We start from the raw sequence: 12,602 nt of genomic DNA on the forward strand, positions 1-12,602 counted from the left end.
CTGTGCCACTCGGGAGCCCACTGAGATGCAGTGCCTTAGACCGCTGTGCCACTCGGGAGCCCACTGAGATGCAGTGTCTTAGACCGCTGTGCCACTCGGGAGCCCACTGAGATGCAGTGTCTTAGACCGCTGTGCCACTCGGGAGCCCACTGAGATGCAGTGCCTTAGACCGCTGCGCCACTCGGGAGCCCAAACATAATGTCACCAGAGTTTTCTCAAACATTGAAATCTGACTGATGTGTGTTGCCGTTGTTGATCTTACGATTAAAACCATCAGGAAGTCCCGGGTAAAACCTGTTTAATGTAAAGTGAATCAATCCAACCATCTTTTACTCAAACTGACGACAGTAGTAAAACACTCAATAGTATTTAATTGTTTTTGTACAAAACAGTCATCCAAGACAAAGCGATACCTTAATCCCCCGCCCCCGACAAAACCTTGCAGGTTCTTTAAACTTTACAGCACTGATTGGTTTAAACTTCAGAAAGGAAACGGGATCGATCATAACAACAATATTGCTTTTTGCTTCCAGATCAGTCAAAACACTAGGAAAAAAAAAAAAAATGGCTTGACATTTTTTTTTTAAAAGGCAAAAAAGGGACTCGCAACAACACTGCCAGTCAGATTCAGTACAACACAACCCATTTCAGTAGAGATCTTCACCTGAACCGTGTACAAGTATGAACAGCACAAAGACAAATGTGACAAGGGGACAACTGTCTCGGGAGCAATCGCTTCCTAAAATATACACGCAGAAGACTGGCATTCAACACTGAAAGTCGGGGACAGGAAGAAGAGACGAAAACCAGCTCCAAATAGTTAAATGCTCTTAACCGCGTCTCCTCCAAAATAAGATGAACTAAAAATGTGTATTTTGGGGTGTATTTTGGGTTGGAACCCCCCCCCAGTTAGTTCAGTTACACTGCATGCATGATAAACATGAGGCGACTTCACAGCACGATGTAAAACAGAACAAAATCACTCAGAACAGTTCAGATTCTTAAAAAAATTAAATTAAAATAAATGGAGAAAAAAAAAGAGAAAAGAAATGACTAGGTCAGAGAAACTACCACAGGACTTCTTGTTTGATTTGATTTAGTCCCTGATTATCTCCTGTAGCGCCCCCTCTCCTTCTCCCTGTCTCTGATCCGGTCTCTCTCTCGGTCACGTTCGCGTCCACGGTCTCTGTCGCGGTCCCGGCGGGCATCCCGGGGCCGTTCCCGCTCCCTCTGCCGGTCTCGTTCTCTGGGGCGGCTGCGGCGACCTGTCACCACGGCCTGGGTCCGTCTCAGGAAGTCATCCACCCGCATGTCATAGTCATGCTGCAGAGAGAGAGAGAGAGAGAGAGAGAGAGAGAGAGAGAGAGAGAGATGGTGTTCAGGCTATACTACATCCCAAATGACTCACTATTTCATTTATAGTGCACTACACATTTAACCAGGACAGAAATGAGCTGTACCAGGGTAGAGCTGAAGGAGCGTACGACTCTCTTCTCCCTGAAGCGGGCGTCGTGTGGTACAGGGTGGTGCCCAGTGTACGGGGGATGTGCCTGGGGAGGTGGAGGATGGTGCTGGTAGAACGGGTGGTGAGGTGGCTGCTCCATCCCAGGGTACGGTGCCTACAGGGGAGATGGTTTTTAAAATGACACTATGAATGAAGTCAGTGGCAAGAAAACCTCTTAAAAATGGCAGGTAGGATCAATTAACAAAAACAATGTACTTGCTATGTAACTACGGTATACAAAAATTGAAGAGCCATGTACGTAAAATGAGTTGCATGTAAATTTAACAAACAAATATTAGATAAAGTCTTCTGAAGAGATGAGCCATTAACGATACAGAGACTATGATGAGAAACTTCAGAGAACTATTCACCCAAAATATTGACTAATATGCAGACAGGAGCAGATTAGTGTAACTTATTAGGTGAAATACTGCAACGCGTTTCGACCAGACATATTTCTCAGGTAGCATTAATAGGCCTTTTAGTCTTATGTCTATATTAAACCATATTACTTAGAGCCCCCTATAGCTCTATGAACCAAACTTCTAGAACATACCATTCCTTGCCAAGGAGGAGGCGGTCCAATGGTGTGGTGGAACTCTCTCATGTAATCGTTGTAGGACTGGGGATAACAAAACACATGATAATATCAATAGGAGTGAATCAAATTAACTGTGTGTTAATATCAATGACTATACACACACACACACACACAAAAGTATGTGGACACCCCTTCAAATTAGTGGATTCAGCTATAGATCGCGGCCATTTGACTCTGGAGCAGTGGAAACAATTTCTCAGGAGTGATGAATCACGCTTCACCATCTGGCAGTCCGACAGACAAATCTGGGTTTGGCGGATGCCAGGACAGCGCTACCTGCCCCTATGAATAGTTCCAACTGTAAAGTTTGGTGGATGAGGAATAATAGTCTGGGGCTATTTTTCATGGTTTGGGCTAGGCCTCTTAGTTCCAGTGAAGGGAAATCTTAACACTACCGCATACATTGACATTCTAGACGATTCTGTGCTTCCAACTTTGTGGCAACAGTTTGGGGAAGGTTCTTTACTGTTTCAGCATGACAATTCCCCCGTGCACAAACCAGAAATGGTTTGTCGATCGGTGTGGAAGAACTTGACTGGTCTGCACAGTCCTGACCTCAACCTTTGCGATGAATTGGAACGCTGACTGTGAGCCCGGCCTAATCGCCCAACATCAGCACCGGACCTTCCTTATGCTCGTGGCTGAAATGGAAGCAAGTACCAGCAGCAACGTTCCAACATCTAGTGGAACACAATCCCAGAAGAGTAGAGGCTGTAATGGGACTAAAAGGAGGACCGAGTCCATATTAATGGCCATGATTTTGGAATGAGATGTTTGACAAGTAGGTGTTCACATACCTTTGGTGATGTAGTGTATATTTACTGAACTCACCCCATTGAGAAACACATCTCTTCTTACTCCAGTTGGGAAGCGCCTGGGGAAAAGAAGTTACTACTGGTTAATGTCTGGGGAGGGTTGGTGGAGAGGGGCGAGGGCCAGGGGAGGGCCGGGGGAGGGTTGGTGGAGAGGGGGAGGGCCGGGGAAGGGTTGGTGGAGAGGGGGAGGGCCGGGGAAGGGTTGGTGGAGAGGGGGAGGGCCGGGGAAGGGTTGGTGGAGAGGGGGAGGGCCGGGGAAGGGTTGGTGGAGAGGGGGAGGGCCGGGGAAGGGTTGGTGGAGAGGGGGAGGGCCGGGGAAGGGTTGGTGGAGAGGGGGAGGGCCGGGGAAGGGTTGGTGGAGAGGGGGAGGGCCGGGGAAGGGTTGGTGGAGAGGGGGAGGGCCGGGGAAGGGTTGGTGGAGAGGGGGAGGGCCGGGGAAGGGTTGGTGGAGAGGGGGAGGGCCAGGGAAGGGTTGGTGGAGAGGGGGAGGGCCAGGGCGGTCATTACATTTTGTCAGCCGGTTATTGTCATGCAAATGACTGCCGGTCTGACAGTAATTTACCGTTAATTAACCAACACATTTAGCATCTCCTGGCTTCCACGCATAGCCTACAAGCCACTGATGCAGATCTCTGAAAAATCTACATTTAAAAAAAAGTGAATTTATTATACAACATCGCAATAAATCCATTATTTTAGGCAGGTTTAAAGAAACTTTATAATTTTAAGGAAAAAAAATAAAGTCTGTTATCTGGCTATGCTCCATGCCATAGGCTGTAGGAGTATTAATTTAGCTGAAATGCTGATAAGTCCCCGTAACATTATTTTATAGTATGTGTGCGCATATGAAGTGGCTATGTTGAGCGTCGAAGTGATCATTTGAAACGGGTCCTATACACTAGATTTAGAGTTATTTGGCAACTTTAATTTTGAACGATACAAACCTCAGAATGTCTTAGAAATCAAAACATAAATGGGCTGCAGGATTCAACTAAATCGGCTATTTGAAAAATACGCTTGTGCCTCATCAAGTGATCACCTTTTCAACCATCAAACTATACTCAATTTAATCTAGTCTTCACTAATATGTCAAATTTGTTGGGATTTAGGAAAACAGGCCCATTATCAAATAGGCGGGGGGGAGGGGGGGAGATGTCATCCGTATGCACTGGAAAAGCGAATGGAGGCCGCTTTCCATTGTAAAATCATGCTGGGTAGGTTACTCCGGTATATAGAGGAGAGGCCGGCGTAACTAGAGGAGCAGCCGGAGTAGCTAGAGGAGCAGCCGGAGGAGCAGCCGGAGTAACTAGAGGAGCCGCCGGAGTAACTAGAGGAGCCGCCGGAGTAACTAGAGGAGCCGCCGGAGTAACTAGAGGAGCCGCCGGAGTAACTAGAGGAGCCGCCGGAGTAACTAGAGGAGTAACTAGAGGAGCCGCCGGCGTAACTAGAGGAGTAACTAGAGGAGCCGCCGGAGTAACTAGAGGAGCCGCCGGAGTAACTAGAGGAGCCGCCGGCGTAATTAGAGGAGCAGCCGGCGTAACTAGAGGAGCAGCCGGCGTAACTAGAGGAGTAACTAGAGGAGCCGCCGGCATAACTAGAGGAGCCGCCGGCGTAACTAGAGGAGCCGCCGGCGTAACTAGAGGAGCCGCCGGCGTAACTAGAGGAGCAGCCGGCGTAACTAGAGGAGCCGCCGGCGTAACTAGAGGAGCCGCCGGAGTAACTAGAGGAGCCGCCGGAGTAACTAGAGGAGCCGCCGGAGTAACTAGAGGAGCCGCCGGAGTAACTAGAGGAGCCGCCGGAGGAGCAGCTGGAGTAACTAGAGGAGTAACTAGAGGAGCCGCCGGAGTAACTAGAGGAGTAACTAGAGGAGCCGCCGGAGTAACTAGAGGAGCCGCCGGAGTAACTAGAGGAGCCGCCGGCGTAACTAGAGGAGCAGCCGGCGTAACTAGAGGAGCAGCCGGCGTAACTAGAGGAGCCGCCGGAGTAACTAGAGGAGCCGCCGGAGTAACTAGAGGAGCCGCCGGAGGAGCAGCTGGAGTAACTAGAGGAGTAACTAGAGGAGCCGCCGGAGTAACTAGAGGAGCCGCCGGAGTAACTAGAGGAGCCGCCGGCGTAACTAGAGGAGCAGCCGGCGTAACTAGAGGAGCCGCCGGAGTAACTAGAGGAGCCGCCGGAGTAACTAGAGGAGCCGCCGGAGTAACTAGAGGAGCCGCCGGAGTAACTAGAGGAGCCGCCGGAGTAACTAGAGGAGCCGCCGGAGTAACTAGAGGAGCCGCCGGAGTAACTAGAGGAGCCGCCGGAGTAACTAGAGGAGCCGCCGGAGTAACTAGAGGAGCCGCCGGAGTAACTAGAGGAGCCGCCGGAGTAACTAGAGGAGCCGCCGGCGTAACTAGAGGAGCCGCCGGCGTAACTAGAGGAGCCGCCGGCGTAACTAGAGGAGCCGCCGGCGTAACTAGAGGAGCCGCCGGCGTAACTAGAGGAGCCGCCGGAGGAACTAGAGGAGCCGCCGGAGTAACTAGAGGAGCCGCCGGAGTAACTAGAGGAGCCGCCGGAGTAACTAGAGGAGCCGCCGGAGGAGCAGCTGGAGTAACTAGAGGAGTAACTAGAGGAGCCGCCGGAGTAACTAGAGGAGCCGCCGGAGTAACTAGAGGAGCCGCCGGCGTAACTAGAGGAGCCGCCGGCGTAACTAGAGGAGCCGCCGGCGTAACTAGAGGAGCCGCCGGCGTAACTAGAGGAGCCGCCGGCGTAACTAGAGGAGCCGCCGGCGTAACTAGAGGAGCCGCCGGAGTAACTAGAGGAGCCGCCGGAGTAACTAGAGGAGCCGCCGGAGTAACTAGAGGAGCCGCCGGAGGAGCAGCTGGAGTAACTAGAGGAGTAACTAGAGGAGCCGCCGGAGTAACTAGAGGAGCCGCCGGAGTAACTAGAGGAGCCGCCGGCGTAACTAGAGGAGCCGCCGGCGTAACTAGAGGAGTAACTAGAGAGGCCGCCGGAATAACTAGAGGAGCCGCCGGAGTAACTAGAGGAGCCGCCGGGGTAACTAGAGGAGCCGCCGGGGTAACTAGAGGAGCCGCTGGGAGTCTCCTGTTGCTTGTGGCATCCATCAAAACTCTGCTTTCACACGGGATGAGCATGCAGCCTCTCACTAGGCGACAGGTGATATTCCCGCCCAAACTCTGGATGCCATGGGCTCTCCAACCCTGTTCCTGCAGCTACCCAGTACTCTGGATGCCATGGGCTCTCCAACCCTGTTCATGCAGCTACCCAGTACTCTGGATACCATGGGCTCTCCTACCCTGTTCATGCAGCTACCCAGTACTCTGGATGCCATGGGCTCTCCAACCTTGTTCCTGCAGCTACCCAGAAACCACATTCCATGGTTTCTTTATTTATTTGTACTATTTTCTACATTGTAGAATAATAGTGAAGACATCAAAATGATGAATTAACACATATGGAATCATGTAGTAACCCCAAAAAAAGAAGAGTTAAACCAAAATATATTTTTGATTCTTCAAAGTAGCCATGGTTTTTGTGACACTTGAAGAAATGTTCAAAGTTCTTGAAATGTTCCTTATTGACTGACCATCATGTATTAAAGTAGTGATGGACTGTCGTTTCTCTTAGCTTATTTGAGCTGTTCATGGTCTTTCAACAAATAGGGCTATCTTCTGTATACCACCCCTACCTTGTCACAACACAACTGATGGGCTCGAACACATATTTAATTAATACATTTATTTAACTAGGCAAGTCAGTTAAGAACAAATTCTTATTTCCAATGACGGCCTACCCCGGCCAAACCCCAACGACGATGGGCCAACTGTGCGCCGCCCTACGGGACTCCCAATCACGGCCGGTTGCGAAACAACCTGGAATCGAACCAGGGTCTGTAGGGACGCCTCTAGCACTGAGAAGCAGTGCGCCACTCTGGAGCCCGAAGGTAAGAAATTCACAAATTCACTTAAGGCACACCTGTTAATTGAAATGCATTCCAGGTGACAACCTCATGAAGCTGGTTGAGAGAATGCCAAGAGTATGCAAAGCTATCAAGGCAAAGGATGGCTACTTTGAGGAATCTCTGATAAAAAAAAAATATATATATATTTTGATTTGTTTAACACTTTTTTTGGTTCCATGTGTTATTTCATAGGTACTTCTACAATGTAGAAAATAGTACAAATAAAATAAAACCCTTGAATGAGTTGGTGTCCAAACCTTTGACTGGTACTGTGCATCTCCATTGATTCTTGAATAGAACTTGTAAAATGTCTCATGAGCTTCGTTCAGCTGTTACACTCGATCAGAACGCAAAATATAAGCTTTTTTTAAATTTTTTTATCCAATGTCTGTAAACATTGTAGATGTAACCCCTCTCAGATGAATAGACATTTCTCCAGGCCCATCCCTGAGGAGCGGTTTACCAAAACAGAGACTTTTAAACAGCTGCGTATTATCAAGATATCAAAGTGTCACCAACTAAAAAGGTAACTTATGCCCTGTAGCAAATGCAGCACATGACATTAATTTATCACATTGAAATAGCACTTTTCAATAGTGCTCAAAGCCATTCCATGAGCACAGCGTTTACTTTTCAACTTGAATCAACGAGCCCAATCAGTCCTCCGTGACAACTACATCATAAACAACAAGAGTAGGGCTGGCTAATACATCCTTCGTTTTGGGGTCACGCTCAGGTAAAACAATTTGGCTAATCTATACTTCTATATTTACAAGTCCTATTCTTGAATGTCAAAGGGGTATAACATTTATAGGAATGGCTGTAATTCTGATAGACTTTGGTTTTTAATGTAAAGATGTAATTTAATCATATTATTATAATGTAGTAGAACGTGATGGGTTAGATGAAGCCTACGTAACCAACCCACAAACTAACATCCATATATGGCCAGCTATGTAAACTTTAACATTGATTTATCCTGCAAGACAAGTCGTTCAGTTGGTAACATGTATTAGAAAACGACAAATGTCTCGTGAGGGGATAGTAATCTAAAAGTGAAAGTAATTCGATTACGGAATTGAGTTTGGGTAATTCAAAAGTTACTTTAATGATTACAATTTAGAAAGTAATCTAGCCAACCCGGATGCTAAGTGATAGGATAAAGACGGCATTAATGCTAAGTGATAGGATAAAGACGGCATTGATGCTAAGTAATAGGATAAGGACGGCATTGGTGCTAAGTGATAGGATAAAGACGGCATTGATGCTAAGTAATAGGATAAGGACGGCATTGGTGCTAAGTGATAGGATAAAGACGGCATTGGTGCTAAGTGATAGGATAAGGACGGCATTGGTGCTAAGTGATAGGATAAAGACGGCATTGGTGCTAAGTGATAGGATAAGGACGGCATTGGTGCTAAGTGATAGGATAAGGACGGCATTGGTGCTAAGTGATAGGATAAGGACGGCATTGATGCTAAGTAATAGGATAAAGACGGCATTGGTGCTAAGTGATAGGATAAAGACGGCATTGGTGCTAAGTGATAGGATAAAGATGGCATTGGTGCTAAGTGATAGGATAAGGACGGCATTGATGCTAAGTAATAGGATAAGGACGGCATTGGTGCTAAGTGATAGGATAAAGACGGCATTGGTGCTAAGTGATAGGATAAGGACGGCATTGATGCTAAGTAATAGGATAAGGACGGCATTGGTGCTAAGTGATAGGATAAAGACGGCATTGGTGCTAAGTGATAGGATAAAGACGGCATTGGTGCTAAGTAATAGGATAAGGACGGCATTGGTGCTAAGTAATAGGATAAGGACGGCATTGATGCTAAGTAATAGGATAAGGACGGCATTGGTGCTAAGTGATAGGATAAAGACGGCATTGGTGCTAAGTGATAGGATAAGGACGGCATTGGTGCTAAGTGATAGGATAAGGACGGCATTGGTGCTAAGTGATAGGATAAAGACGGCATTGGTGCTAAGTGATAGGATAAAGACGGCATTGGTGCTAAGTAATAGGATAAAGACGGCATTGGTGCTAAGTAATAGGATAAAGACGGCATTGGTGCTAAGTAATAGGATAAAGACGGCATTGGTGCTAAGTGATAGGATAAGGACGGCATTGATGCTAAGTAATAGGATAAGGACGGCATTGGTGCTAAGTGATAGGATAAAGACGGCATTGGTGCTAAGTGATAGGATAAAGACGGCATTGATGCTAAGTAATAGGATAAGGACGGCATTGGTGCTAAGTGATAGGATAAGGACGGCATTGATGCTAAGTAATAGGATAAGGACGGCATTGATGCTAAGTAATAGGATAAGGACGGCATTGGTGCTAAGTGATAGGATAAAGACGGCATTGGTGCTAAGTGATAGGATAAGGACGGCATTGATGCTAAGTAATAGGATAAGGACGGCATTGGTGCTAAGTGATAGGATAAGGACGGCATTGATGCTAAGTAATAGGATAAGGACGGCATTGGTGCTAAGTGATAGGATAAAGACGGCATTGGTGCTAAGTGATAGGATAAGGACGGCATTGATGCTAAGTAATAGGATAAGGACGGCATTGGTGCTAAGTGATAGGATAAAGACGGCATTGGTGCTAAGTGATAGGATAAAGACGACATTGGTGCTAAGTGATAGGATAAAGACGGCATTGGTGCTAAGTGATAGGATAAAGACGGCATTGGTGCTAAGTGATAGGATAAAGACGGCATTGGTGCTAAGTAATAGGATAAAGACGGCATTGGTGCTAAGTGATAGGATAAAGACGGCATTGGTGCTAAGTAATAGGATAAAGACGGCATTGGTGCTAAGTAATAGGATAAGGACAGCATTGGTGCTAAGTAATAGGATAAAGACGGCATTTAGATTTGGGGTCCACGGTGAGTTATGTCAGGTACTTACCGGTCAACTGGTGGGTTACGTGGAACTGGCATAAAGCCTGTGTAAAGAGAGAAAGCTGATTTACTCCGACTGGCGAATCATGTTCTTTCATGTCCCTGTGGAACATCTGTTTACAGACAAGTTGCCAATTTCAACATGTTTTGTCCTAATACTGCTACATCGGTAGTCAATAAGAAAAGTAAAAAAATCAATACTTACTTACAACCTCCTACTCTGATTCATAACATCCAAAGTGGAAAATATCACAAGGAAAATTGGGACATTAAATCTAACCTCTTGCCACTACAGTAAACTGATAGTTGTAACAGTAGTACGTCAGCTAGGCTAAACATCGGTCACCTGGATCTGGCTTCAACTCTTGTTCCATTTGTTGCAGATACGGATTTCAAAATGAGCTTTACTGGTAAACTCAAGCATGTTTCATCAGTGCATTCTTATCGTTCAGATACCAGTTAAAAGGACAAGACAGACCAACACAAACGCTGGCGGTGCACAGCGGGTGGCCGTACTGTCACCGCTGACCACAATGGCCGTCATTTTCTGTTCATTTCCAGACATGTCTTCATGTTTGATCACAATCGTTCGTCGACACCCAGCAGGAGATCTACTGCACGCGGCCGACGTTCCTGTTGGTCCAGCTCGTCCTTATAACTGACATTGACCGGTACCAATACAATTACTAGTTGTGTGCCCAAATGGCCCAGTTCCTTAAATAAATAACAAATACAATTTAAAAAAAATATATACACACACACTGCTTTAGACCAGAGCCATTTGGACCCTGGTCTCAAGTAGTGCACTATATAGGGAATAGGGGGCCCCATAGGACTCTGGTCTAAAGTAGTGCACTATGTAGGGAATAGGGGGCCATCTGGGATACATGTCCATGCTGGACCAATACATATGGCAGTGATAGTAACCTGGTCTCTGTGGGAACTCGGCTGGATAGTCAATCCTTGGGCGTTTCCTGTTGTGAATGTCATATTCCTCGGGCCGACGCCTACATGAATTAGGTAAACAATTGAGACAAGCACCACGATACAGCACAGCATCCTAGTTGCCCTAAGTCATAATAGAACTGTGTAAAACATCTAGTATCATCTGAAAAGCATATGTATACATATATACACCAAAACATTTACATGAACTAGTAACAAAAATAAAAATAAAAAACCTATTGACAGCTTGAGAAACAAATTGATTTTAGCCTTATCACCATTCTGTCTCTTCTGAGCTCATCCACCTCCATAAAGGGGGGGAACTTAATTTATGACCAACATTCAGGATGCATTTCATTGAATCTTGACAGTATTCCCAAATATATATATATATTTTTAAAACACTAAACATGTATAGACAGTTATAATGAGCAGACTGCATCAATCAACCATTATATTCTGAATGATATCTGACTGAATCAATCAACCATTATATTCTGAATGATATCTTACTGAATCAACCATTATATTCTGAATTATATCTGACTGAATCAACCATTATATTCTGAATTATATCTGACTGAATCAACCATTATATTCTGAATTATATCTGACTGAATCAATCAACCATTATATTCTGAATTATATCTTACTGAATCAACCATTATATTCTGAATTATATCTTACTGAATCAACCATTATATTCTGAATTATATCTGACTGAATCAACCATTATATTCTGAATTATATCTTACTGAATCAACCATTATATTCTGAATTATATCTGACTGAATCAACCATTATATTCTGAATTATATCTGACTGAATCAACCATTATATTCTGAATTATATCTGACTGGTTGTGGACAGCTCCATTAAAACAGTGAATTGACCAGTAAGTTGTTTTTGTTCAGGTCGGTCCTATGATAGTTCAACTCATTCTGTAGCTAAAACAGGATGTTTACAGTACTGTAACTAATGGAAGTACAGCCTAGTTACCTGTTTGGGGATGGTTTGGGATATCACTTGTCTCCAATAAGGAGCTAGAGTTCTATTCTAACAGCTTCTGACTAGCCATCAATAACCACGTTAGCACTAAGTGAATGATCATTATTACTCCACAACACAACTTTCCATGTTCAATTCAAAAATCTACCAGATAGTAAAATGTTGTCGTGTTTGTTTTTACAGCTGGGATAATGACTGTCTACAGGAAAATGAAGAAAGAGCCGGTTAAAATTGTAACATACCGCTTTCTTGTAGTTTTGTGACCTGTTACCGTTGACATATATTAAGATATCAAAAGTTCATATAGAGACAGTCCATCTTACGGTTTAGGGTCTACAGCCACAAAGACATTACAAGGATGGGGCCGGGCTGGGGAGGGCAAAGGGGGTGATTGATAAGGGTGATTGATGCAGTCCATTGCAATCGAAAAGACCAGGGGATGAACTTCACGTCGGCCATTTTATAAAACCAAAAAGGTGACGGCCCCCTTTGGCTTAGAACATCCCTTCCTCGTGGTGTTATTCTCAGTCCATTGAGGCCTTAAAAAGGAAAGGAGTGGGGTTGTATCATTCTGCCAGTGGGTCTCCTCCTACCTTATTCTCAGTCCTTTAGGTTAGGGTATGGAAACACTCCTGTCCTTTAGGAAACACTCCTAACCTAGTCCTTTAGGTCAGGGTATGGAAACACTCCTGTCCTTTAGGTTAGGGTATGGAAACACTCCTGTCCTTTAGGAAACACTCCTAACCTAGTCCTTTAGGTCAGGGTATGGAAACACTCCTGTCCTTTAGGTTAGGGTATGGAAACACTCCTGTCCTTTAGGAAACACTCCTAACCTAGTCCTTTAGGTTAGGGTATG

General features: G+C 45.6%; 1 protein-coding gene across 1 annotated transcript in view; it reads right to left on the minus strand.

The window, feature by feature from the left end:
* Positions 1–351: 351 nt before the first annotated feature.
* Positions 352–12,602, minus strand: part of ythdc1 (YTH domain containing 1) — a 38,134-nt gene continuing 25,883 nt past the window's right edge. Inside the window, exons 10-15 of the mRNA XM_036976569.2 lie at positions 10,721–10,800; positions 9,801–9,837; positions 2,937–2,979; positions 2,061–2,126; positions 1,461–1,619; positions 352–1,323 (exon numbers count right to left, since the gene is read on the minus strand). Of these exons, the coding sequence (XP_036832464.1) occupies positions 1,108–1,323; positions 1,461–1,619; positions 2,061–2,126; positions 2,937–2,979; positions 9,801–9,837; positions 10,721–10,800 (601 nt within the window). The 3' untranslated portion in view covers positions 352–1,107. The remainder of the gene's footprint in view (positions 1,324–1,460; positions 1,620–2,060; positions 2,127–2,936; positions 2,980–9,800; positions 9,838–10,720; positions 10,801–12,602) is intronic.

The sequence above is a fragment of the Oncorhynchus mykiss genome, chromosome 5, assembly GCF_057628025.1.
Source record: "Oncorhynchus mykiss isolate SJ-2025 chromosome 5, ASM5762802v1, whole genome shotgun sequence".
In the NCBI taxonomy this organism is placed as follows: Eukaryota; Metazoa; Chordata; class Actinopteri; order Salmoniformes; family Salmonidae; genus Oncorhynchus; species Oncorhynchus mykiss.